At 37.6% G+C, this 23558-nt stretch overlaps 6 protein-coding genes across 17 annotated transcripts in view; 1 reads left to right on the forward strand and 5 right to left on the reverse strand.

Annotated features, from left to right (window-relative positions):
* The window catches only part of LOC107219610, a 98247-nt gene extending 96570 nt beyond the window's left edge, over positions 1-1677 (reverse strand). For 6 of the 12 annotated variants that reach the window (XM_046734795.1, XM_015657874.2, XM_046734789.1 and 3 more), the window contains exon 1: positions 324-1677. Coding sequence is in view for 2 of the 12 variants with exons in the window: in XM_046734783.1 (XP_046590739.1) it covers positions 1182-1267 (86 nt within the window). In the remaining 10 variants the exon portion in view is untranslated. The remainder of the gene's footprint in view (positions 1-323) is intronic. The other 6 variants (XM_046734794.1, XM_046734793.1, XM_046734788.1 and 3 more) reach the window with 2 other exon arrangements.
* Positions 1678-1810: 133 nt separating this feature from the next.
* On the forward strand, positions 1811-3831 carry LOC107219636 (synaptosomal-associated protein 29). Its single transcript, XM_015657918.2, has 2 exons — positions 1811-2237; positions 2588-3831. Exons 1-2 carry the CDS (start codon positions 1956-1958, stop codon positions 3110-3112), a joined length of 807 nt encoding a protein of 268 aa, XP_015513404.1. The 5' UTR covers positions 1811-1955; the 3' UTR covers positions 3113-3831.
* Positions 3832-4082: 251 nt separating this feature from the next.
* Positions 4083-9744, reverse strand: LOC107219627 (cuticle protein 16.8). The gene is made up of 6 exons (XM_015657902.2): positions 9407-9744; positions 7512-7704; positions 6712-6926; positions 5394-6301; positions 4954-5113; positions 4083-4447 (listed from the first exon to the last, which is right to left on the reverse strand). The coding sequence occupies exons 1-4, from the start codon at positions 9419-9421 to the stop codon at positions 6143-6145; spliced, it is 582 nt and encodes a 193-aa protein (XP_015513388.2). The 5' UTR covers positions 9422-9744; the 3' UTR covers positions 4083-4447; positions 4954-5113; positions 5394-6142.
* A 386-nt stretch (positions 9745-10130) lies between these two features.
* Positions 10131-15919, reverse strand: LOC107219599. Its single transcript, XM_015657864.2, has 7 exons — positions 15754-15919; positions 14736-15095; positions 12901-13264; positions 12539-12790; positions 11042-11355; positions 10559-10922; positions 10131-10450 (listed from the first exon to the last, which is right to left on the reverse strand). The coding sequence occupies exons 2-7, from the start codon at positions 15017-15019 to the stop codon at positions 10196-10198; spliced, it is 1833 nt and encodes a 610-aa protein (XP_015513350.1). The 5' UTR covers positions 15020-15095; positions 15754-15919; the 3' UTR covers positions 10131-10195.
* A 244-nt stretch (positions 15920-16163) lies between these two features.
* Positions 16164-18573, reverse strand: LOC107219620 (alpha-tocopherol transfer protein-like). The gene is made up of 3 exons (XM_015657892.2): positions 18109-18573; positions 16808-17171; positions 16164-16706 (listed from the first exon to the last, which is right to left on the reverse strand). Exons 1-3 carry the CDS (start codon positions 18390-18392, stop codon positions 16452-16454), a joined length of 903 nt encoding a protein of 300 aa, XP_015513378.2. The 5' UTR covers positions 18393-18573; the 3' UTR covers positions 16164-16451.
* Positions 18574-19997: 1424 nt separating this feature from the next.
* On the reverse strand, positions 19998-22015 carry LOC107219635 (alpha-tocopherol transfer protein-like). Its single transcript, XM_015657916.2, has 4 exons — positions 21843-22015; positions 21372-21667; positions 20643-21006; positions 19998-20541 (listed from the first exon to the last, which is right to left on the reverse strand). The coding sequence occupies exons 2-4, from the start codon at positions 21653-21655 to the stop codon at positions 20287-20289; spliced, it is 903 nt and encodes a 300-aa protein (XP_015513402.2). The 5' UTR covers positions 21656-21667; positions 21843-22015; the 3' UTR covers positions 19998-20286.
* Between the last annotated feature and the right edge of the window lie 1543 nt (positions 22016-23558).

Consider the following 23558-nt stretch of genomic DNA (forward strand, 5'->3'; position numbering starts at 1 on the left):
CGGGGCAATCCTACATTGCAACAAGTACCAGACCTGTTCTAATTCACAAATTGAAGTTAACGAGTAAATTGCCAGAACATTTAACATCCCCAGTATTTTCAATAGACAGCATAATCGAATGAAAAGTGTTGACGGTTACATAAGTCTATCATTTCATCTATGTTTCAATAGAAATGGTAAAATTCTGGCAAATGACATTATCGTTTCTTTAATGCCATCATGTCATTCAGTAGAGAAAAAAGAAATGGACCATTACTGTGCCAGCGTTAAACCACTTCGGTAACGAGCATGGCATTGAGTCAAAAACTGCACGTGCAGCTTACCTATCAGCTGATCCTCGCTGCACTGGAGTCACCGCCGAATCAGGCTCTAGTCAACAGCTAATCATGAGCTTTGCACTTTTTCACACTACACTCTTTTGGTCTGACAATTTCAATGTCCGTAGTCATGTACGTATCATTTTTTCACAACAAATAACAAAGAGTATTCACCCATTTATGCTACATAGTTGGTTGAACATTAAATGTAGCTGTCATTTGTTACGCAATTGTAATTTCATACCGATGATAAATTTTTCAATAATCAGTATTATAGTAAATTTTGTTGCAATAAAATACTTGAAAAATCAGGCGTTGCAATTCACTTTTCCACAGGTGGTAACGATAAATTTACCAGTAGTGAAGGAAAAAGAAGTATGTATATGACAACACGTTTAATATTTCTGAATTTTAACAACTTTTTAGCGTGCGAAAACTCCGACGTTGAGGTAGTGAATCAATTGTACGTTCAATGAAAGTTCCGATAACCTCGAAATGTAACTATTATCAGACCACATATCGCTTATAGTACAATTGAAGCAAGTAAATTAATATAGTAATAAAGTCACTCACCATATTCTTTACATGGCATTGGATGAGAGAGCGAACCAATCGCGAGTCATTTTACTTTGTCACACTCTTCACTGTTTACGACGTGTAAACGTTTCTGAATGCACCGTATTCAACGACAAAATCGTATATCTATACACACTCATAACAAAAACTGTACATCACTTAAAAGGACTATTAATATTATCCGGCTCCACAGATCTAAAATCTGAAACTTTGTTGCCACGAAACTACACAAAACTAACCCACGATCCACTAACGAGGACTAACGAACGCGTACTGAGTCTGACTTACCGACCGCAGCTTCCAATTTTTGTCCGGTGAGCCAAGATGGCCACTGCTTCGCGAACGTTCGGCAACGTTCGAAAATATTTCCACATTTCATCACTGCGTCACACAAGATCTTACAAACAATTATAAAATTTAAAACTCCCGTTTGTTTAATTCCACATTTCGACGATAGTAAGGTTTACTTTTCGGATAAATATTGTGAGAAAAATTAGTTTCAATTCTCACTATCGCACTGAAAGAATGACTACGTATAAGCCGAGACCGCCGAATGAATGAATTTTCTCAGCCTTCTTCCCGTAACTTTTCACATCACTTTTTCACCAACCAACCGCTGTCTTCCGCTAGATCGCTACGATGAATTGATGAGACGTAATAATTACGGCAAAGAGTAAGCTACCTTTGATTCAAAGCTAATCTTTTTACAACTTCACTGGTGATTGATCAAAACAGAGTTCGCAAGTCCAGTCTTGCGAATTCCACAATCTTAACATCGTATAACATAACAAACCACGGAGTAAACGTTCCAAGCGTTCTGATTGGCCCGTAGAAGGCAGGCGACAAACAAATACGCTGCGCATCGACAGTGTGCGTGTCTTCCATGCATGCATACGTGTATCAGTGATGTGTGCCCACCACGCATTGTGACAGTCAGTGACAGCATTCGTATCGCTAGGTGTATTTGAGGTTATCCGTGATAGACTAATCGCTGTCAGTAAGTTGTTGAATAGAGAGCTGCTGGGCAGTGGCCTTGGTGAGTTAAAAGTAGACAACACTCAAATGGCTGGTCAAAATTATTTGAGTGATTCGAAAAATCCTTTCTTCGCACTGGAAGATGACGTGGACGATGAAACGTTTTTACGAAGTGCCCCACCGAGATCGCAACCGTCTTCAAGTTTTGCGACGTACAATAGTTACACCAATTACAATAATGATCTTGAACAACAAAGGGATCAGCTGATGGAACGCAAAAATGCCATTGAACAACGAACTCTCCAATCATCCAAAAGATCTATATCTCTTTTGAGGGATTCGGAACAAATCGGGGCTGCTACAGCAGAGGTAAAATTTTTATCATTCACTTGTTACATCCATCTGACCAACAATTCCATTTAAAAAAAAAAAAGAAACTTTTGTCCTGCTCCTTATATGGGAAACAAAGTATTTCTTCAGGCGAAGGAAGATTTTGTATTTTTCCCAGCTGTAACTGGCATTCTCCTTAAAAACATTTCTCTGGAATAATGAAATCCTGAAGTTGTTCTATAATTCCAGTGACCAAGACTTGAATATAACTGTATTTAACCTTTACGTAGATTAGTTCGTTTGATCGAACAATTTATCACTAGATTTTCCGATCTAAATTAATAGTGATTATTCATCGCTTCATTGTCATGTTATTGTGTTTATTTTAGGAACTGATGAGACAACGGGAACAGCTGGAAAAAACGGAGAAACGATTAGACGATATCAACAGTACGTTGCGTTTCAGTCAGAAACACATCCAAGGAATAAAAAGTGTTTTCGGTAGCCTTAAAAATTATCTTAGTGGAAAGTCGATTGACGGTCCCCCTCCTTCTAGCAATACTTTGAAACTTTCTGAGTCTGCCAGCCCTAGGTCATTATCGCCGTCACCGTTATCTGAACCTCTGGATCGCGTGCAGACCAATCTTTCCAATAACCATCCAGCTTTGCGCATTCGAGGACTTTTAGATGAAGAAGAACTGCCTCGTCCCAGCGACAATGTCAGTGCTATTTTAGAAAAGAATCTAGATGAAATGAGCGGTTCTTTAGCAAGATTAAAGGGCTTGGCTGTTGGATTAACGGAAGAAATTGATTCTCAGAATGATTTGATTGATAGTGTTATGGATAAAACGGAAAAGGCAGATATTACAATTGATAGGCAGAATAAAGACATTACACGTTTGCTGAAAAAGTAAATCAGCGGTGTGCAATAAACAATCGTAACTTCTTAATTGATTCAACAGTCGAAATTGTGTTGATCAATTAGTGGATGTTTTTTATCAGGTCTCTGTAATAAAAACAGAGCCTTTTTCTCGCTATTGCTGAAGTTCTATCATTTATTGCAATGAAACACTTAATCACTGTGGATTGCTGAAACTGGATCCAGATAATCTCGAGTAGCAATGTGGTGGTTTTGAGGTAGTCGTAATATTATGATAATAGTAGATTATTGTATAACACATTCATAACGAAATATTATGTATTATTATATATTACAAACCAAATACTTGCATAGTGAATTTTATAACGAACAAGCATTAATACACCCCCTTTTTACAGAAGTCACTGAAATTAAAGTATATGTTCCATCTCTGATTTCTAATAAACGTTACACTTCGGGTACGTGATCGTATATGTAAACAGAACCAGAGTAAATTCGAGCTTTTTAAAACTCAAACATGTAGGTTGGTGTAAATGTAATTTTATACGGGGCGTTCCGAATAACTTTGTTGGTTATTCGAGATGATTTCAGATGTTGTTGTCTTTGTTACTGTTAGCAAGAGTAAAAGTAGGGGTAAAACCATTTCCTGGATATACCCAAATGGTGGTGAATTTCCTGCATATATAATATTTTTACGGCAATGCTTCCGAGGAATACCATCTCAGTTTTATGAATCTTTTCCATCAAAATGCGGCTTATCCCAAAAAATATACCGTCTATGCATTTCGATATAAAATAAGCAATAAGGGAAGCTAATCTGCGAAACTCGTTACATGAAATGAGAAACAATGACGATCATGTATCATCTCTGATTGATAGATGTGTCAAGATTAGGCATTAATATTATCTAAAATGACAGGCGATTCATTTATAGATGAATATGTTTTGTGAGGCAGAAAATATAACTTAATTTATATTATAAACATTAAAGATATTAATATATATTAATTTATAGTGTAACTTATATTGTCAATTGTACCAGGAAATTGTGTTACATTTACCGATACTCCACGACAAACAGTGACTGCTCAATATGATACGGTATTATTAAGATACATATATACATCATTTGTAATCACATTTTTATCCTGAAATTTCTTCCTATTGTTTTAAAGAAAATAAAAGCCTACGTTTCGTGTACGGGATATGCAAATTATTTTCTTCTAACACTCATACTGTAAGCGTCAGTTGCACTTTCTGTTATACACAATTAAAAGCAAAAAATTGTAATCTATACCCAGTTATCTACAAACCACTATTGTTCCTTTTGTACGGCTGGTGTTGTTTCAAGATGAGTCAGCGGTTGTATCTGAAAGTCAAAATACGTCAACTCTCATCTTCTTCATACCGATAATAATAACATGTGCTGATACTTGAAGCGTTTATGTAGTGGTGAACGCCGAAAACGGTAATTACGTAAATCAAAGAATAAAAATTATAACTGCAGCCTTGACACAAAAATTAAACGCTGATACAAATCCTTTCACATTTCAAATTCATATTAATTAAATGACCGTCGGCCAAACCAGAGCTCCGAAATCCAGTTACAATTTGTGCGAAAACGGCGCTACGCCTAGCATAAAATACGGTATCAATGCCAAGGTGCGATCGTTAACAAAAAGACTGCCAACTGATCAAGTAATATAAACTCAGAGTTGAGGTCAAAAAATATTAATACACTGCAGAGTATCCTATTCAAACACTTGATCCAAACATTGTAAAAGAACATTCGTGAGATTCAAATTTCGGCTAGATACCATGAAATTCTCTGTTACATAGTTTAATTTGATTGAATCATATCACTCTGTACCGCACCTGAAACCGTATCACCTCCATCCTCAGATAGTGCTGGTTCAGAAGTCTGTGAACCGCGTCCACGACCACGACCATGCGAACCACGGCAGGATGAACTGCCGAATTGCTCGGAGTTGAAACCAGCAATGTGAGAATTCCGTTCGTTTGAAGGCATTGCTAACTGTTGGAAATAGATGCGAATTAAAAATTGCAACAAATTATGAACGCCTATAAGAAAAAATTAATTCTTGCAAGCCTGTAAGTTGTTCCATCTCGTTATAAGGCTTTGATGATAAAAAAAAAAAAAAAAAACAAAACTGTCGAATGAATCGTGTGCATAATCAGCACCGTAGAGTACTTTAGGACTTTTTACTACAACAGTTAAAATCACAACAGTTCTAAATATGAAACTCCGATGGAGTTGTAATTATTTACTGCCGGAAGATCAGTCGAGAACTCACCGTAACTGCACTAAGAAATAGCGCAAGGAAAAACCCAACAGCAAGGACCTTCGTTTGGAGCATGATGAACGAGTACTGATGAACTTCACTTTGTCATTCGGGATTTTTATAAAGGAGTGACACCTTTGTACAGTTTATCTGATCGGCGAATGATTACTATTGCGCAGCGAATTGTGCTACCTCCCTAAAGCTTCCGGTTTCCGTATAAATGCACTAATTATAATCTGCAGTTGACACGCGTTCAAAGAAGATTTCGATCCGGAAAGGTATCACGATCGGTAAAAAAGACGAATAATTAAATATACATGCGCGAAGATTGACAAGTTTTGCAACACCGGATGCTGTTACTGGTGTAGTATTATAATCACTGTCGCGTGCTTTTTAGAATATCACCTGACGTTCGAAACTAACAAATTGGGTAATATAATTCGTATACACATAAATTGGATTCGCATAAAACATAAACGTTTACTAAATCTGTACGAATAATGTATAACATATTTGATTTATTACATTATTAATTATCTGATATAGGGCAATTTTTCAAAGAGTTCAATGAAGTTGCGACGTACTTGTGATACTATTATAGAAATCGATGCAACATCATCCAGTGAGTTAAATTGACCGTTAATTATAGCTTAATTTCACCGCTAGTAGCTATATAAATCTGGAATAGTGTATACAGCTAATCGGGTTGTTTATTCATCCTTGGCGTCAAGATCGAGAATCGTCGCAACGAAAGATGATTATTAGTAGATTTGTCGCTCCTCGACATCGTTAGCCACAGACGTGGCTTCAAACGCGAGACGTTCGGCTTCTCTTTCTGCAGCAATGGCGGCATGCTGATCGGCAATCTTGGAATACAGTCGTAAATGTCGTTCCTTCGCTCGCAGAACGCTGGCTGATTCCTGTCGGTGCATAACAAAGCATACATATATATATGTATATCATATAGTAAATGACACGATTGTTACGTAAATCCTGATCTCGGTTACGTAAGGCGTCGATTTACGTCAGAATAAACACTACAAAATCCATTAGACAGCACGGATATATATTATATATGTACCGGGATTTTTCCTGTGAAACTGATCGCTGCTCATTATCAGAAAATAGATAAATTATCAGCCCAAGTTACATCTGAAGTCTGTACTGTCATTTCTGAAAATATTTGACCGCATCTGACGCGGACTTGTTTTTTTTCAAGTATTTCAGCGTAAGTAACAGCTCTAAAATGTGTGGCGTCGGTTGCCTATTTGCTGGCGCCGAGGGGAGAGTTTCACAGAAAACTCCCGGCATGCATCAGCTCCGAACTAACCGCCGGTGCATTTGCTGGAACCCCTTGAGCGTGTGCATTAGCAATGTGCTCGTAGAGAGCCTGGTGTTTTTGCTTGGCAAGTTGAACGGCTTCGGAGTCGACCGGAACGGTCTGAGTATCCTCAAAGTTCGTCAGGTGAGGATGAAAGCCGGTTTTATCCGCGATGTACTCGACGGTCCGTACTTTGAATTTCGGATCGACGTAGGAGTACATTCCTGAAAAGATGCAGTAAGACTTGAACCCTCGTCAAAATAAAGGCCGTAAGGAGTGAGGTAAAATATTCCGTAAAGAGACTGATAAATTCGTATTAGGTATGTGGATTCAAATACCGGATTTCCTATACGGTACTGAACCCTGATCTTTGACGATTCTAATATGAATTTATCAATTCCGCAGTCTGGCATTTTTAGCAGTGAGAACGAAGTCTGGCCAAGAGTGTTCTGCTCTTACTTTGCAGAACAGATGAAATAACAGACGTTTGTTTCTATCTTCACTCAAAGTATACATATTTTAGCTGTAATGAAAAAAATATTCGAAAACCTCCTTGCCTCCGTATTCCTTTAAAGACTCCGAGTGCATACGTTAACTTTTAACCTTTAAGCGTTCACAAGATACGGTGTTTATTATAGAAAATTAATTATTGAACGTTAATATACTGTAGTTCCATCATTATCAATACCGTATCATAATTGTTACCACTCGCATGAAAATAAAGAGTTATTTACAAGTTGCAGACGGCGGGTCATACGAACGTTATTGCTAATAATATATTGAAAAGACTTTGTCGTTTCTTTTTTTACCGTGAATAGTGCCAACGTCATCTCCAGCCTCTTGGTGAACGCGGTCAATGTGACCCGGATATCTGCCTGCGGCGTATTGGAAGCTGTAGGGTGACGGAGGTGACGGCGAAGTCGTTTCAGTGATGCCGCTGTTGTGGGGGACGATGTGAGATACATCGGCAAGGCTGACACCCAACAGGGCAACAAGCGTGATCTGCAGATGGAAAAAGATAGCATTTCCTTTATTTCATTACTGGGCATCAATGCCTAGACAGCACAAAACTTAAAGTCGTCAAAAAGGTGTGTGAAGGACGTTTTATACGCTATTTTCTAACGTCTGTAAGGCCCCGAGGACATCCTTTGGACATGAAGTCCAAATTCAGATATGTATCTTTTAGGCGTTAGAAAATGGCGCATGACGCGTCCTTCACGCTTCTTTTTGACGGCTTTAAGTTTTGTACTGTCTGCGATGTTTATACCGGCGAGAATAATTTCATCAGAATCAGCAATAAAAATATTTCCGATGATTAATGCATATACGTGATAAAAATGATACGAATTAATGTTTCAGTTTACGAGATTAATTGGAAAGTTTGCGGTAACGCATGAAGTAATAAATTTAATTTTTTCATTCGCCTGCAGAGTACGTGAATTATTAATGAATAATGAGAGTGACGATTCTACAAATATTCTGTTTTTTTGTGCGTTAGATACTAACAATCGTGATACTGTGTCACAAAATGGAAAAACTGTAGAAACAACTTGACCTGACTCTATACCTAAATGATTCATGAGTGAAGGACTGTTCTTAATTTCCCGAATTTTTTTGGACGATATTATTTACTCCTGTAAAAATCTCATGCACTCAACCAATTACACATGAAAATACGGTGAGAATTTCCACGTTTATAGCGAGCATTATATAAATAAATAGAGTTTATGATTGCGAACAAAGATTTGGGGGTTTTATGCTCTACGCCGCGTATGTACTGCAGTAATGGTAATCAGGATAGCATCACCAGGCGTTATTATGTCGTACTTAAAACTTGATGCATGTAATATAAATACAGGTTTCTGAAATTGGTAGATGTAATTTCGTTCCAATATGAGTGTAATATCAGGTATTAATATCATTGTATTTTGTAATTGACATTGCGACATGTGGTGATAGAAATGCACGATGCATCCAACGATGAATATAATATAAACAGCGCTGAGAAATTCCTATTTTTTGCTACAAGATTCATCCTATTCTCTCAGTTTGCGTAATGTATAAAATTAGTATGACATATAAATGAGAAGAATAAAAAAAGAGACCGACGGTTTGTTGGTATTAATCGAGATTGAAGATGGTATAAGCGTGCGAATGTTACATACATATATTTTGCTAAAATATGCAAGAAAGCGGACGTACTGTTCCCGTTAAATTATTCTTCGTAGAGTCACCTTGGATCTGTGTACGCGGTATCAATAATTATGGCAGGTACAAGTCTCAATCAGAGACACAATAAAAAACCAGCCCAAACAACTAGGCATGAAACACGAATTTTATCTACGAATGTACCTTCGTATGTTAAATGTAATAAAAAAGATGGCTGAGTGTATGAGTTTATACTTGAAGGAATGGAACGCTCCACAAGAAATGTGCTGAATGATTAAAATACGAGTCTGAAATTTTGTAATCGAACCAAGTTTCTCATCTATGTCTTCAGCAAAGTCAACTTCGTTTCGATTTTATAATACCTAGGTAATAAATTTGAAAAAACGATTTATGGTCCTAATAGGCTAATAAAATTTGACAGCGGTCAAGATATGGTTTTGAAAACTTTTAGACGCGGATATACTCAAATTTATTTACACGCACAGTACGTATCTCGACAAATTAAAGATACCTAAAATAGAAATTTAATACTCACGACGACACCTCTCATTGTTTCTCAAGACTCGATCGATCTTTACGTTTTCGTAATCACTGGCGCACTGTGTCACCGTGGCGGTATATTCTCTCAGTGAAAGCGAAGTGAGAAACTTCGATGAGAAGGTGGAGGTATGGCCGAGTCCTCTGGCTGCATTCACACCAAATACCACGCCGAAGAATGGAACGGAAAGTAAAATTGCCCGGCTAATACAGAGCTGGACTGTTCGTTTATATTCGATGGCTCACTGTCGGTCGATCCTGGCGCTTATACCTATGGCGGATTTATTTGCTCCAGTCAATTTCGAACAGTCGAAACTAATTCCGACTTAACGTGAGCCAGATCCAGCCGATAAAGTTTGGTTGTTTGGGTCGTATCAGTAAACGGTGATACTTTTCTCAAATTCGTCACCTAAAGTCCCAAGGTGCTCACCTTCGAACATGCGATCTTCACTTATCATACATATCTACATCACATTATTGCGTATATTGGTCTACTGTGCTATAATAACTGCCGGAGAGTGTTGAATACTGATGAGTTTCTGAAAGTTCAAGGCTGCGAGATGTTCTCCTCAGGCGAATGAAATATGCTCGCAATGCTCATGGTATGTCACTGTTTTTACAGTTTTATACTTGTGGAGTATTCGAACGTATCCGTCGTTGCAATTCGTTATCTTTGTTCATACAGCCATGTGTGATTGAAAAGGTTTCCACTCATTGAAAAGTTTTAGAACGGGGTACTTATTTTATTTGTACAGACAAACGTGGCGTACAATTTCACATGCACAAGCTAATCGATGTCCAGCTTCTTAAAGCTCCCTTCAACCCCAAATAGGTCTGTCGCATTTTTCGCCTTGCCAGGGCGAAGATTTTCGTTCACCTTGCGTTTGTCTTCTTCCAAAAACCAGGCACGATGTTCCTCGACTTTCCTCAGTTCATCCGCCCAAAGATTTTTCAGGGGACCAGCTTTGCCGCCGTGTTCGTTTGGTAAGACATCAGTCGGGATCTTTTTGCTAAAAGATTCCAAATCGGTGTGCAGGGAGAACTGCAAAGTAATGAAATGCATCGCTAATTAGATTCGTGTTTACTCTCAATCTTGTATACTCTGTAAGCTTGATATCCCGATGCATAGGAAGTACCAATTCGTACTAACCTGATTGAGGAGTTCACTTTTTGTGAACGGCTTCATCATGTTCAGCACTACATCAGCGATAGGCGACGTATTTATAAAGTGTACGTGTTTCAGCCGCATGGGAAGTGCTTCTTGCATGTAGTAGAGGAATTTTTTCATTACCGTAAGACTGATGCGGACCAAATGTCCCATCGTGACGCCGGTCATATCAAATATGACTACATGGCCTGGAACAGTGCCTTCAGTGAAGAGCCACAGTTCCAGGACCATGCAAAGAAGCTTTATAGCGTCAACATAGGCGTAACGGGAAGGATCGTGGTCTAAGAGTGTCACTAGCATCATTTTCCAGCCTTCAGGCGTGGCTCCTGGCAGCGGCACGCAACCCCTGTCATAGAAAATAAATAAGATATCATAAATATTTTGACGGTATCATCGTTAAGAGTAAGGTTGGTTTGACTGAATTTTACCGGATCGGCCAAATTACTGATTCCAAATATAACTCACAAGACTTTCATGATTTCTCGAAGATTCTTTGAGTTCAACGGATCACGGTTCGAGCAGAAATCGGGAGCATGGGTTCTGACTGTGTGGAATGCGTCGATCGTTGGTTTCGTCGGCTCTATTTGGTAATAATTACGGTGAAGAAACAGTATCAGTTCGCCGTCTGATATTGGATGAGGCAGATGAGGTTGTTTCTTCGACCAGTCTCTCAGTATATCCAGATCAGATTCCTTCAATTCTGAATTCTTTTTCATTTCCTCTTCCATGGTCTTCATTTTCATCAACACCATGATGTTATCGATTAGCTTGAGCTCGTACTACTCGATTAGCTCCCTATGATACCATAAAATTTGACTTACATTTTTTAGTCCACAAATCGTAGTTCCGTTTTTACACAACTTCGTTACATAAGTCAGAACAATCATGGAGCAATATACGGTACTTTAAGTATACGTTACATTTCGTATTATCATATCGGATACATCTTCATATTTTCGTAAAGATTTAGATTTTTTGTTACATAATTTTCTGACCAGGTGACTATGAAACGAATTCGTAAACTAAAAACAATTCGATTTATTTGGTATAAAAATATTATCTACTTACCAGAAATCAACATGAAAACAAGCCACGGTATAGCAGCAGCAATTCTGCTGTGTCAGATAGCCCAACTGCGACTTACGTGTGTGATCCTGGAGATTCCGGTTCTCGTGGCTATTAATTTTTTTTTTTTTTTTTTTTTACTGACTTCATCGAACAGAGATCCTACCGCTCAAACCTGTACCTCGCTTACCAAAATTCACACCTGTTTTCTTAACTTGTGCGACTTTGTCCTATGAGCTATTTGAACACGCAAATTGTAAAATTTTCCCCATTGCAATTAGGACTTGCAATTTGTGCCTCGAAATTTCAAGTTTCAAATTAACATGATGGTTGAAATAAAAATAGATAGAAGTTTACTTGGTACGGTACAATTTGTACTTCATTGATCTTCCGCAACGAGAAGGAGAACTGAAATGAAAATTACAGGTAAAATCACGAATACGTATTTGTATAACAGGCTCTACAAGAGTGCAAGACGTAATGATAAATTAACAATATATTGTTTTATTGCTAGCTGTACACTGCAGTATATATACATAATAGGTATGTGTATTGAGCTTAGTCAGATTCATGCATACATCCAATACAACAATTTGCCTAAATATTTTAACTGAAGTCCTTTCTACCCGGGTTTTAATAATATTGTGATGCAGACCTGCCGATGCACGATTAATGCATTAATAAAAAATGTTGAGCGATTACTGTGGCAAGAGAAATAAATAATATGGCCGAAGAAAAAGTTTCAAGTAATTATAAATTACTGTGTAGAGAGAAGATTTAATAATTAACTAACTTGCCAATAATTTTATAATTATATAATTAACTTTCACATCAATAATTCTTCAACGCTAACGAAAACATTGTGTAATTCGAATTTAACCATCGGAGTCAATATTAATCAATGTCTAGTTTCTTAAAGCTTCCTTCGATCCCGAAAATGTCCGTGATGTTTTTTGCCTTGTCAGGACGAAGGGATTCGTCAACCTTGCGCATGTCCTCTTCGAGAAACCAGGCACGGTGTTCCTCCAGGTTCTTCAACTCAGCGGCCCACAAGTCCTTCAAAGGACCAGCTTTGCCACCCTGATCGTTCGGCAAGAGATCAACGGGGATCCGTTTGTTCAAAGTATCTACACTTGAGTGCAGAAAAATCTGAAAATATAGTAGTCAATGGTGATGAAATTCAGATTAGTAATGTTTGCCCATTCGCTGTTTGCTCGATTAACCTTATCTCAGGCGAGAAAGTAACTGAATGTACTGACCATGTTCATGAGCTCTTTTTTCATAAAAGGCTTTGCTATATTCATGAGTATCTCCACGAATGGTGCCGTATTTATGATGTGAACACTCTTCAGTCGGATGGGAAGTGCTTCCTGCACGTAATAAAGATGCTTCTTAACGACCATGGGATTCATGCGAGCCACGTGACCGAATACGGTACCGTCCATATCGAGAATGATTACGTATCCTGAACTAGTTCCCGTAGTATAGAGCCGTAATTCCATGACCATGGAAGCGAGCTTTATAACATCCGCTAAGACGTAACGGGAAGGATCAGGATCTATGGTTTTCGCTAGTATCACTCTGTAGCCTTCCGGTGTAGTTCCTGGTAGGAATATGCAGCACCTGTTGTAATGAGTAATCGTCGATTTATTTATGCTAGAAATGTTTCATACGTCAACGTTACAACATTTTTATGGGAAAGTGTGATCAAGGGATTTATCGTACCTGTTATACCTCGACATTCAGGATCTATCTCTATAAATTAAGCCGTGCTTGGATATGAAACCGTTCGAAAACACGAATGATACTCAACAATCCAATTAAAAATCATTAAATTCTAGTGCGGAGCGGATAAAAATAGGTATGCATGTAAGTACGTTACACACAGATTCGTCAACAATCAAATTTGCTCGTTCTAATTATAGATCGTATATGGGGCATTCTATTCCAAGTATATGAACACGTGATTTTGACTGATTCGGATTTTTCTCATTATTTTTCCCATAATTGCATTGAATCTAAAAGACGCCTTCGAATTTTTTTAGATTTTTTCAAACAGCTCTTGTTTGAGAAAAAAAAAACAAATTTCTTATGAAAAAAAATCCCCATTTTTCTTAAATATGAAAAAATTCCTAAGCATCTATGATTATGTGTAGAACATTTTAAGCTATCACCTACGGTGGGCAGATTCTTATTCCCTATGATTTATACGCTTTCAAGGTTGAAAAAATTCGGAAAAATTCGAGAACATCGCGAGCTTGCTTTGGAAATGACTGAAACACTTTGGTGAACAAAATAAATTTTTTTAACAATGTTTAGAATATGCCCAAAGTAAGCCTTTCTTGAATGATTAGGAATTGCCTAAGTATTAAAAGCGTGTAAAGCAGGGCGAAAAAATCTGTCCACTATGGATGATAGCTCAAAATATTTTACACATAATAACGAATTTTTGAAATTTTTCATATCGAAAAAAAATTGCGTTTTTGTTATGACGAAACTTTTTTTTACACAAGGGCCGTTTGAAAAAATGTGAAAAAAATGGAGGGTGCCTTTTAGACCAAATGCAATCGTAGTAAATATAATGAGCAAAATTCGACAAGGTCAGGGTCATGAGTTCATACACTTCGAATGGAATGGCCTATATATTGTATGATTTGTCAAAATTTTCCTAGTCGATTTGCAGATATTTGGTCAGCGAGGAAATTCAGTCCAGCAACAACAGAATCAAACGAAAACGCCGGAGTATTCCATAATTCTGAACGTTCTAATTACAAAACATTTTCGACAATAGTTGATATGTTAGCTTGTGTTATTCGAATTTGTTCTACTTCATTTCTATATCACACACAGAAGAGATGCTGTTTCATACATATTCGATAACATTGACGCAAATAATATTGTTGGAGATCTTTTAAACGGTTTCGTTCAAATTGCGATTGAAAATGAAACACTTCGGACAATATTTTACGAAAAAACAAATTGTAGTATAGTATACATTGACTTTGGTGAAACTTTATTTTACATTTGAGTTTGAGTTCTTTTCATATCGAGCCCGTATCGATTTGATATATTTCAGTGGAAAATTACGACTCACACGACTTTCATTATTTCTCGAAGTCCCTTCTCGCCGAGTGGATCACGATTGGAAAACAATTCCGGTATGTGGGTCCTAACGGAGTAGAATGCGTCGATCGTTAGTTTTGTACTTTCGAGTCGGTAATAGTTGCTGTGTAAGAACAATGTCAGATCAGTGTCCGAGACTGCTGGCAAGTGAGGCTGCTTTTTGCACCAATCTCTCAGCATTTGTAAATCGGATTTCTTCAGCTCCGAATTTCTCTTCATCTCCTCTTCCACTGTCTGCACTTTTATTAACGCCATGGTGTCCCGGGATCAGCCTCAGTTCTCAGTCGGTCAATGGTTTCGAACACTTTGAATCCAGTCCCAACCGAGTGCGCTGGTATAATCGAATTTTTTAAAACAATTTTGACGACGTGTATTAATTTGAACCTTGGGAACAAAATAGAGAAAGTTCGCTTGTTCAAGGTCTTACACGATGTGAATTATAGCTTACTCCACTATACATATGAGGTTTCCTCAATATCCAAGTTGCGTGTAATTTAGCAATCACGACTCGTTGTCGACCGTATTTTGAAAAATTAATATCACTGTGTCACAATCCATTCTGTTAAGTTGTACCTTCATAAACGTGGAGCGTTAAGTGTCGTCAAATTAAGAAATAGCGAAATTACGAAATAACAAGTGAACAATTTGACGAAATTGTACGCATCCGATGAAATAAAATATTTAATGCAACGCAGTATTGTTTACGTGTCTTATTTTTTGCCTGCGTTTCGCAAGTAAAGTAATTGTTACTGCAGCAGTAGAAAAAAGAACATCGGAGTACAGAAAAGTGCACTTTTATGTCCTGGTATTAAAAAATACTCTTTTCTTTACTCCGCTATAAAAAAAACTTGTAAACCACACTTTTGTTACACGAAAAATCGTGATTTTCGTTACGCGTATTTGCAATATCCGTCGGCGTAAAAGAACCTACTTTGCCTCCTTGCTTTGCTAAACAATTTGCCATTGATGTGTAAATATAGTATACTTACGAGAGGGTGCAACGCAGGAAACTAAACGGTGTTCAAATAACGTCTGCTATTCTGGAGTACCTCGATATTTGAATTGAGTAATACTTTCTCTGCTCCAAGTTTGTCATCCGTTACAGCTGAATACGAAGAATAATCCGCTGCTTGATAAGCATCTGTTACACTCAATCGTTACGCGTGGAATGAAGCTACCGGACTCACTTCGACTTCGATCAATTTCACCACAAAGATATAAGTTACTTACGCGTACGATATTTTATTCATTCTTCCAAAACACGGATGTTGGAGACAAGTCAGACGCGATTAGCAAATGCCCTTAGGATGTTCTAAGTGAATGTATTAGACACATGTTAATTGTCATAGAACTGCATTATCGAAAAACGTATATAGTATAATCACAAAAATTGCCTTAATCCATCGTTACGCTGTATATTATTCAACAGTTTATTGCAAACGTTTAAATGAATGTTTCATACTCAGATACGTCGAGATTAATGATCCAATTATCTAGCCAACAAACAGCAATCCACTATGAAGCCTTGCGGAAGAGTGGGTAAAACTATTTACTGTGCAGTTACGTGCGAGTGAAAGGAATTGACATATTCTCTTCCATTATCGTGACGTACAGGATTTGTGCAGCAAGAGTTCCATCGCAGTAACGTACATAAAAAATAGAACGCTAACATATTTCGCGGTTGACGCTAATCGATATCCAGCTTTTTGAAGCTCCCTTCGACGCCAAAGATGTCGGTGACGTTCTTCGCCTTGCCAGGGCGAAGGGATTCGTTGACCCTGCGCGTCTCGTCCTCCTGGAACCAGGCACGGTGTTCCTCGAGTTTTTGCAACTCGGCAGCCCACAGATCTTTCTCGGAGCCAATTTTGCCTCCTAGATCGTTTGTCAGGAGATCAATGGGAATTTTCTTGCTCAGTGATTCTACATTAGTGTGCAGGAAAATCTGCAAAACGATAGAACAAATTTGAAATCGATTAATTGTCCGACGATCACTGCCTGACTTCATATTTCCACATTCAACGATCAGGACTCGCGCCGACTAACCATGTCAAGGAGCTCTTTCTTCATAAAAGGTTTTATCATGTTTAATATAAGGTCCATGAAGGGCACCGTGTTCACAAAATGAAAAGCCTTAAGTCGAACCGGCAGAGCTTCTTGCAGATAGTAAAAATACTTTTTCAATATCATGGGACTCAGGCGAGCAACGTGACCGAAAGCTAAACCTTCCATATCAACGACGATGATGTGCCCCGAGCTAACACCTGAAGTGTATATCCACAGTTCCATGATCATGCAAAACAGCTTTACACCATCGACAAACACGTAATGGGACGGTTCATAATCGTGGAGTTTTGCTAGAATCACTTTGAAACCGTCTGGTGTTGTTCCGGGAAAAGGTATGTAGCATCTGTCACAATAAATTTCCACTAGATCACTACACAGTAATTTTGTTCTACGATTTCGGCTGAATTAACACTTGCGTAAAACTGTGTGATGTGTAGTATACAGGTAATATACACTCATGGAAAAAATTAACGGGCCGCCCCGTTTTCGGCCGGAAAGAAGTCCAGTTTTGAAACGTTGTAACTTTGCGTAAATTGTAAGCAGAAAATTGATTTCAAAACGATTTCGTAGCTACAAATTTTTTTCGACCGTGCGAAGTTGAAGGTTTACTTTACAAATATGAGACGAGTAACTTAAAGATAGGATTATTCGAACAAATATGCGTATTGACTAAATCTGAAAAATGTAAATTGAAATTACAGCGTTTCAAAGTTCGGCCTTTTTTCTGTCAAAAACGGAGGCGCCCGTTAATTTTTTCCACGGTTCTATACGGTTATAAGGTTAAATTAACGAAAAATCGTGGACATTGATTCGATGATGACGCATAACATTTTACAGTAGACTATTTCACAGTTTTTATTAAGTTTTCTTCTGTTTGCAATTGATGATAATATATTATTGGATAATTTTGTGTGTCTGATTACAAGATTCAAATCATTTGAGGAATAGAATTTACGATATACAACTTATATACTCTCAGATTTTCTGATTTTACTATTTCGTAATCACCGCGTACGTATTGCAATAAGGTCTGAACGATGAATCACCTGGAAAACAGGTATTACGTTACATCGCATTAAAAACTGGTTAAATCAAAGTATAAACCAGTTTTGGTTCCACAGTTTTGATATGATAATTTGCGATGGATATTTACATAATAAATATCAAGGATAAAATATGTAATTGACTGTAATAATGAAGAAAAATAACGCTCTGTTTCAATATTTAAATTCTGTGTGTATCAAGATCGCTTATGAAATAAGCAAAGAGTGACAACTCACACAACTTTCGAGATTTCACGCAGTCCCCTCGATCCCAATGGATCCCGATTTGTGAAGAATTCGGGCACGTGAGTCTTAACGGTGAAAAATGCATCTATCGTTGTTTTCGTTGGCTCGAGTCGGTAATAGTTGCTGTGTAGGAACAGTATCAGTTCATAGTCAGACACCTCTGGTAGGTGAGGCTGCTTTTTACACCAATCTCTCAGCGCTTGCAAATCGGATTTCTTCAGCTCCGAATTTCTCTTCATTTCCTCTTCCACTGTGTGCACTTTTATTAACGCCATGGTGTCCGGGGATTAGCCTCAGTTCTTACTCGGTCAATAGTTTCGAATACTTTGATTCCAGTCGAAAACGAGTTCACTGTTATATTAGATTTTTTTTTTTTTTAATCCTTGTGGCGAGTGTTTATTTGCACGTTGGGACCGAAATAGAGAAAGTTCAGCTGTTCAAGGTTTTACGTGATATGAACTACGGATATTCTACTAACATAGGTATTAGGGTAGCCGTTACATCGGCTTTGGAAACATTTTTTCATTCCCTCGCGGAAATTATAATCAAATTCTGCAAAACTAATGCCTGTAAAGCTTAAAGACTCTGGGATAATGTTAACCCGTGTTACCGAGCGATTGAAATTTTAAATGGAAAATACATGTTTTTTTCGATACCAATTCTTGAATATTCATTACACACATAATATCAATCAAAAACAATTTGTTCTTTACGTTGTGGCTGATTTTCCAAAAAAAAAAAAAAATAATCCGAACAAAAATAAAAGCACCTCACTTCAACTGTTTCACCGATTAACTATCGTTACTTTGCTACTACTTTACACAACGTTACGAGTTTGAGTTTCATTATTATTGAACAAATCTGTGAAAATTGTATTTCGTACTTCTCAATATGTAAAATGAACCTGTCAAATTTCACATTCTTTCGATCGATATTATGTGTATAATAAATATTTAAGTATTACTACCGAAAAAATATATGTATTTTCCGTTTAAAATTACAATCACTCGGTGACATAAGTGAAAATTATTCAAGCGTCTTCAAACATTACACACATTTTTTTCGTACATCTTGATTATATTTTGAAGCGGGGTGCAAAAGAAATTTTTAAATGCCGAAGTAGCGGCCACCCTAATGGATATGATGTATAGAGAGCTTCCTCGATACCGAAGTTCAGTATAATTTGGCAATTACGACTCGTTTTCTACCGTACTTTAGGAAATTATTGTCAGTGTGTCGGAATTCACTTTGCTAACCTGAAGCTTCATAAATCTAGTATGTTACATATCATAAAATCGAGAAATAGCGAAACTAAGAAATAATGATTGAACAATTTGAAGGAATTGTGGGCATCTGATAAAATAAAATATGTTGCTGTAGATACATAATATACTTACGGTAGGGTGCAATGGGGAAAACTAAACACTGTCGAAGTAACGTCACCTTTTATTCCGAAATACCTCAGTATGCGAATAGTTCGACATTTAAATTGAGAAGCTTCTGTTTCAAGTTTTTCATTCACTACAACGGAATACGAAGAATAATGGGCTACTCGATAAGCAGCTGTAATGCTTTGGCGTTATACGTGGAATTAAACTACTGGAAGACTGCACTGTTTTCTAGGAATCACTTCGGATTTAACCAATCTCATCCGAACGACATAAGGCAGATACGCGTATGATGTTCGAATCATTTCTCCGAAACACGGATGCTGGAGAGGTGTCAGAAGCCATTAGCAACTGCCCCTAGGATGTTCTTATAAATATCATTTTTCATATAGACATATTTTTATAGACCTTTATTGTTGAAATGCAGATGCATTATCATTAAACACGCCTTTATCCGTCGTTACGAAATCAACGTAGAATCAAAGACGTGAGTTGGCTGTATATTATTCAACAGTTTATTGCAAAGGTCTAAGTAAATCATAATGTTCGATGTTCACGTATGTCGCGATCAATGATCCAATAAACAAGCCAACAAGTATGAATACATTGCAAAGCTTTGCAAAAGAGTAGGAAAAACTATTTGCTGTGCAGTTACGTGCAAGTAAAAGGAATTGGCATGTTATTCTCTTTCATCAACGTGTCGTACAGGATTTGTGCTACAAAAGTTCCATCGAAGTTACGTACATAAAAAATAGAACGCTAACATATTTCGCGGTTGACGCTAATCGATGTCCAGCTTTTTGAAGCTCCCTTCGACGCCAAAGATGTCGGTGACGTTCTTCGCCTTGCCAGGGCGAAGGGATTCGTTGACCCTGCGCGTCTCGTCCTCCTGGAACCAGGCACGGTGTTCCTCGAGTTTTTGCAACTCGGCAGCCCACAGATCTTTCTCGGAGCCAATTTTGCCTCCTAGATCGTTTGTCAGGAGATCAATGGGAATTTTCTTGCTCAGTGATTCTACATTAGTGTGCAGGAAAAGCTGCAAAACGATAGAACAAATTTGAAATCGATTAATTGTCCGACGATCACTGGCTGACTTCATATTTCCACATTCAACGATCAGGACTCGCGCCGACTAACCATGTCAAGGAGCTCTTTCTTCATGAAAGGTTTCATCATGTTTAAGATAAGGTCCATGAAGGGCACCGTGTTCACAAAATGAAAAGCCTTAAGTCGAACCGGCAGAGCTTCTTGCAGATAGTAAAAGTACTTTTTCATTGTCATGGGACTCAGGCGAGCAACGTGACCGAAAACTGCACCTTCCATGTCAACGACGATGATGTGCCCCGAGCTAACACCTGAAGTGTATATCCACAGTTCCATGACCATGCAAAACAGCTTTACAGCATCGACAAACACGTAATGGGACGGTTCGTAATCGTGGATTTTTGCTAGAATCACTTTGTAACCGTCTGGGGTTGTTCCGCGAAGAGGTATGTAGCATCTGTCACAATAAATTTCCACTAGATCACTACACAGTAATTTTATATTTTATACTTCCATTTTTGAACTTCAAATTAAGGTTTGCTTTGATAAAAATAATTGTTGAGTACTTTTTCAATAATTAACACGTGAGATGAATCGGTACTAACAGCCTTGATCCAAAAAAATTGTAGCAAATTGCTTGGAGCCAGTTCCCCTTTCGCACTTCTCATATGATAATTTACATTGGATATTTCCATACTGAATATCGAGGTAAAAAGAGTGTAATTCACTGTAATGCTGCAAATAATCTAGCGAGCCATTCCAATTTTTATGCTCTGTGCGTCTCAAGATCACTTCTGAAATGAGTAAAGAGCGACAACTTACACAACTTTCGATATTTCACGCAATTCCTTGCATCCCAATGGATCGCGATTTCTGAAGAATTCGGGCACGTGAGTCTTGACGGTGAAAAATGCATCTATCGTTGTTTTCGTTGGCTCGAGTCGGTAATAGTTGCTGTGTAGGAACAGTATCAGTTCATAGTCTGATATCTCTGGTAGATGAGGCTGCTTTTTGCACCAATCTCTCAGCGTTTGTAAATCGGATTCTTTCAATTCCGAATCCTTTGCCATCTGCTCTTCAACGGTGGGAAGCTTGATCAGGGCCATGTTGTCCTGAAACTGATTCTAGCTCTCAATATTCTTGACTTATTCTTGGTAGTTGCTGCTCGTTATAATTATTAATCAATTAAAAACAGAAGGTATTTTCAACTTTTCTATAGTATCACCGTATGAAAACGGTTTAACAAGTGTTAGTGCGCTTTGTACTGATTAGAAATGAATGTTTCGTACTTACCAGAAAGCGCGACAAAAGAATATAAGCAGAGCTGAAGCACCGAAATTTGTGTGTTGAAACAGTTTCCTCTTGTAACACTCAATGATATTATAAGCTGAATCAATGCGCTCAAAGGAACGATTTTTTCCACAGCCGCCAGGCACGAGATTTCAGAAAATACTGCCACCTTTCCGACAGGAAGTCTGACGGCTTTGCAAGTTCTGTTATTAGCGTGTAATTGTTTCCAGGTATGCGTGATCGCCTGGTACTTAGATTTTAAATTACCTACTGCCGGACAGATTATACCTTATTAATATAGTGGCGAATGATAGTTTCTAAAACACATTGGCAGTTTTGCCGTGCAACTTATCTCAATCTCTAAAGCGTCAAGCTTATGCAACGAAAATTTCTTTTATTTCTTGACCTTATTGACGACAGTTTTATTGGTCCGCTCAATAAATACATACTTAAGTTTTTCCCCTCAACTTTTCAGCTCTAGAAAAACTTTATTCTCAAAATACTGGAAATTTGTTTCTTAATTTTTTCATAACTGACGCAACAAATTTTGACCGCAGCTTTTTTCGTCGACAAGACAAGCCGTTGTTGCATAATGATGAAATAATTCGAATCAAACTTTTTTCACGCCTTTTATATCATGCTGGGACGCTCAGCGTCAAACCTTTTTATTTCTTAAGCTACTTTTTTGGTAATAACTGCCGCGTTTTTTGCTTCCGTTTTACATGGCCCCTGAAACATTTCTAAGTGTAAAAAAATAAAATTTATTTATTTATTTATAGCGAAAATATGGTCTAAATTCATACTTTTCCACGAACATAAGCATTTTCAGCTAATCTACGATGAAAATCCAGATGCCAATTTTAACACAAACTCAATACACACCAAAAAATTTTACAGAATTTTTCCGAATTTTTGAACTTGTCGTTTGTGTTTGTTTACCATATTGGATGCACCATTTTAAATTTTTAATTTCGAGTTCAGATTCGTAATCAACGTTCCTAAAAGCTCATGTATGCATAGTTTCAAGCGAATCCTATGTAAGGAAAAATGTACGCACGAAAGAGTTACTTAAAGTATATGGGATAAGATTTTCAAATCATGTGATAAAAAGTGCACAGTCACTTTTTCGAATTCCTCATGACGTATGACAAAATCACAGTGATTTTTACAACAATACGTCAGCAGATACACCAATGTATAATTTTTTTCACTGCAGTATTGCCTACTGGAACGAGTAGACGCAGTATTTCGAATACCGTGGTATAGTTACGCTGTATGTGAATTGCCTTGAGCCTTGACCGACCTTTGCTATTCATACGTGCATAATGTGACTTGGGCTGTGTAAAGTCGGTGTAAACGTTCCGTTTTGTAATTTTTAAACTGAACCCTGTCGTGACAGGCGTCACGCAGCTATTGAAATATCCATGTCATACCATTTAGTTACCGGTTGTTAATTTGCAATCCTATAGCTCAGCTGAGCTTGCGATATTTTTTATAAAGGATAAGACGAGAAAAAAATTAAGAGTTTCGCATTTATTTATTTATTTTTTTTTTCACCTTTTCTGCAATCTTACATGTTAATATAATTACTTGTTTGTGACAGCTCACATATTACAAACTTAATTCATGGGTGCAGTTTAACTCAACACACACGCATCGTCGAGCCATCGTAATTACCTACTATAAACGTATAAATTCTCAAGGTATAGTTTTACGATT

The sequence above is a fragment of the Neodiprion lecontei genome, chromosome 3 (genome assembly GCF_021901455.1).
Source record: "Neodiprion lecontei isolate iyNeoLeco1 chromosome 3, iyNeoLeco1.1, whole genome shotgun sequence".
Classification (NCBI taxonomy): Eukaryota; Metazoa; Arthropoda; class Insecta; order Hymenoptera; family Diprionidae; genus Neodiprion; species Neodiprion lecontei.

Coding starts and splice junctions, on each gene's coding strand:
- LOC107219636 (XM_015657918.2), top strand. CDS start 1,956: ATGGCTGGTCAAAATTATTTGAGTGATTCGAAAAATCCTTTCTTCGCA. Junction 2,238..2,587: donor TCGGGGCTGCTACAGCAGAG/GTAAAATTTTTA, acceptor TGTTTATTTTAG/GAACTGATGAGACAACGGGA.
- LOC107219599 (XM_015657864.2), bottom strand. CDS start 15,019: ATGGCGTTAATAAAAGTGCAGACAGTGGAAGAGGAGATGAAGAGAAAT. Junction 12,791..12,900: donor AAAAAGAGCTCATGAACATG/GTCAGTACATTC, acceptor CTATATTTTCAG/ATTTTTCTGCACTCAAGTGT. Junction 11,356..12,538: donor TTAAGAAACTAGACATTGAT/TAATATTGACTC, acceptor CTAATCGAGTAG/TACGAGCTCAAGCTAATCGA.
- LOC107219620 (XM_015657892.2), bottom strand. CDS start 18,392: ATGGCGTTAATAAAAGTGCACACAGTGGAAGAGGAAATGAAGAGAAAT. Junction 17,172..18,108: donor CGTGAAATCTCGAAAGTTGT/GTGAGTTGTCAC, acceptor TTATTGTGACAG/ATGCTACATACCTTTTCCCG. Junction 16,707..16,807: donor AGAAAGAGCTCCTTGACATG/GTTAGTCGGCGC, acceptor ATCGTTTTGCAG/ATTTTCCTGCACACTAATGT.
- LOC107219627 (XM_015657902.2), bottom strand. Junction 6,927..7,511: donor TGACGTTGGCACTATTCACG/GTAAAAAAAGAA, acceptor GCATCTTTTCAG/GAATGTACTCCTACGTCGAT. Junction 6,302..6,711: donor TTCCAGCAAATGCACCGGCG/GTTAGTTCGGAG, acceptor ATGCACCGACAG/GAATCAGCCAGCGTTCTGCG.
- LOC107219635 (XM_015657916.2), bottom strand. CDS start 21,655: ATGGCCCTGATCAAGCTTCCCACCGTTGAAGAGCAGATGGCAAAGGAT. Junction 21,007..21,371: donor CGTGAAATATCGAAAGTTGT/GTAAGTTGTCGC, acceptor TTATTGTGACAG/ATGCTACATACCTCTTCGCG. Junction 20,542..20,642: donor AGAAAGAGCTCCTTGACATG/GTTAGTCGGCGC, acceptor ATCGTTTTGCAG/CTTTTCCTGCACACTAATGT.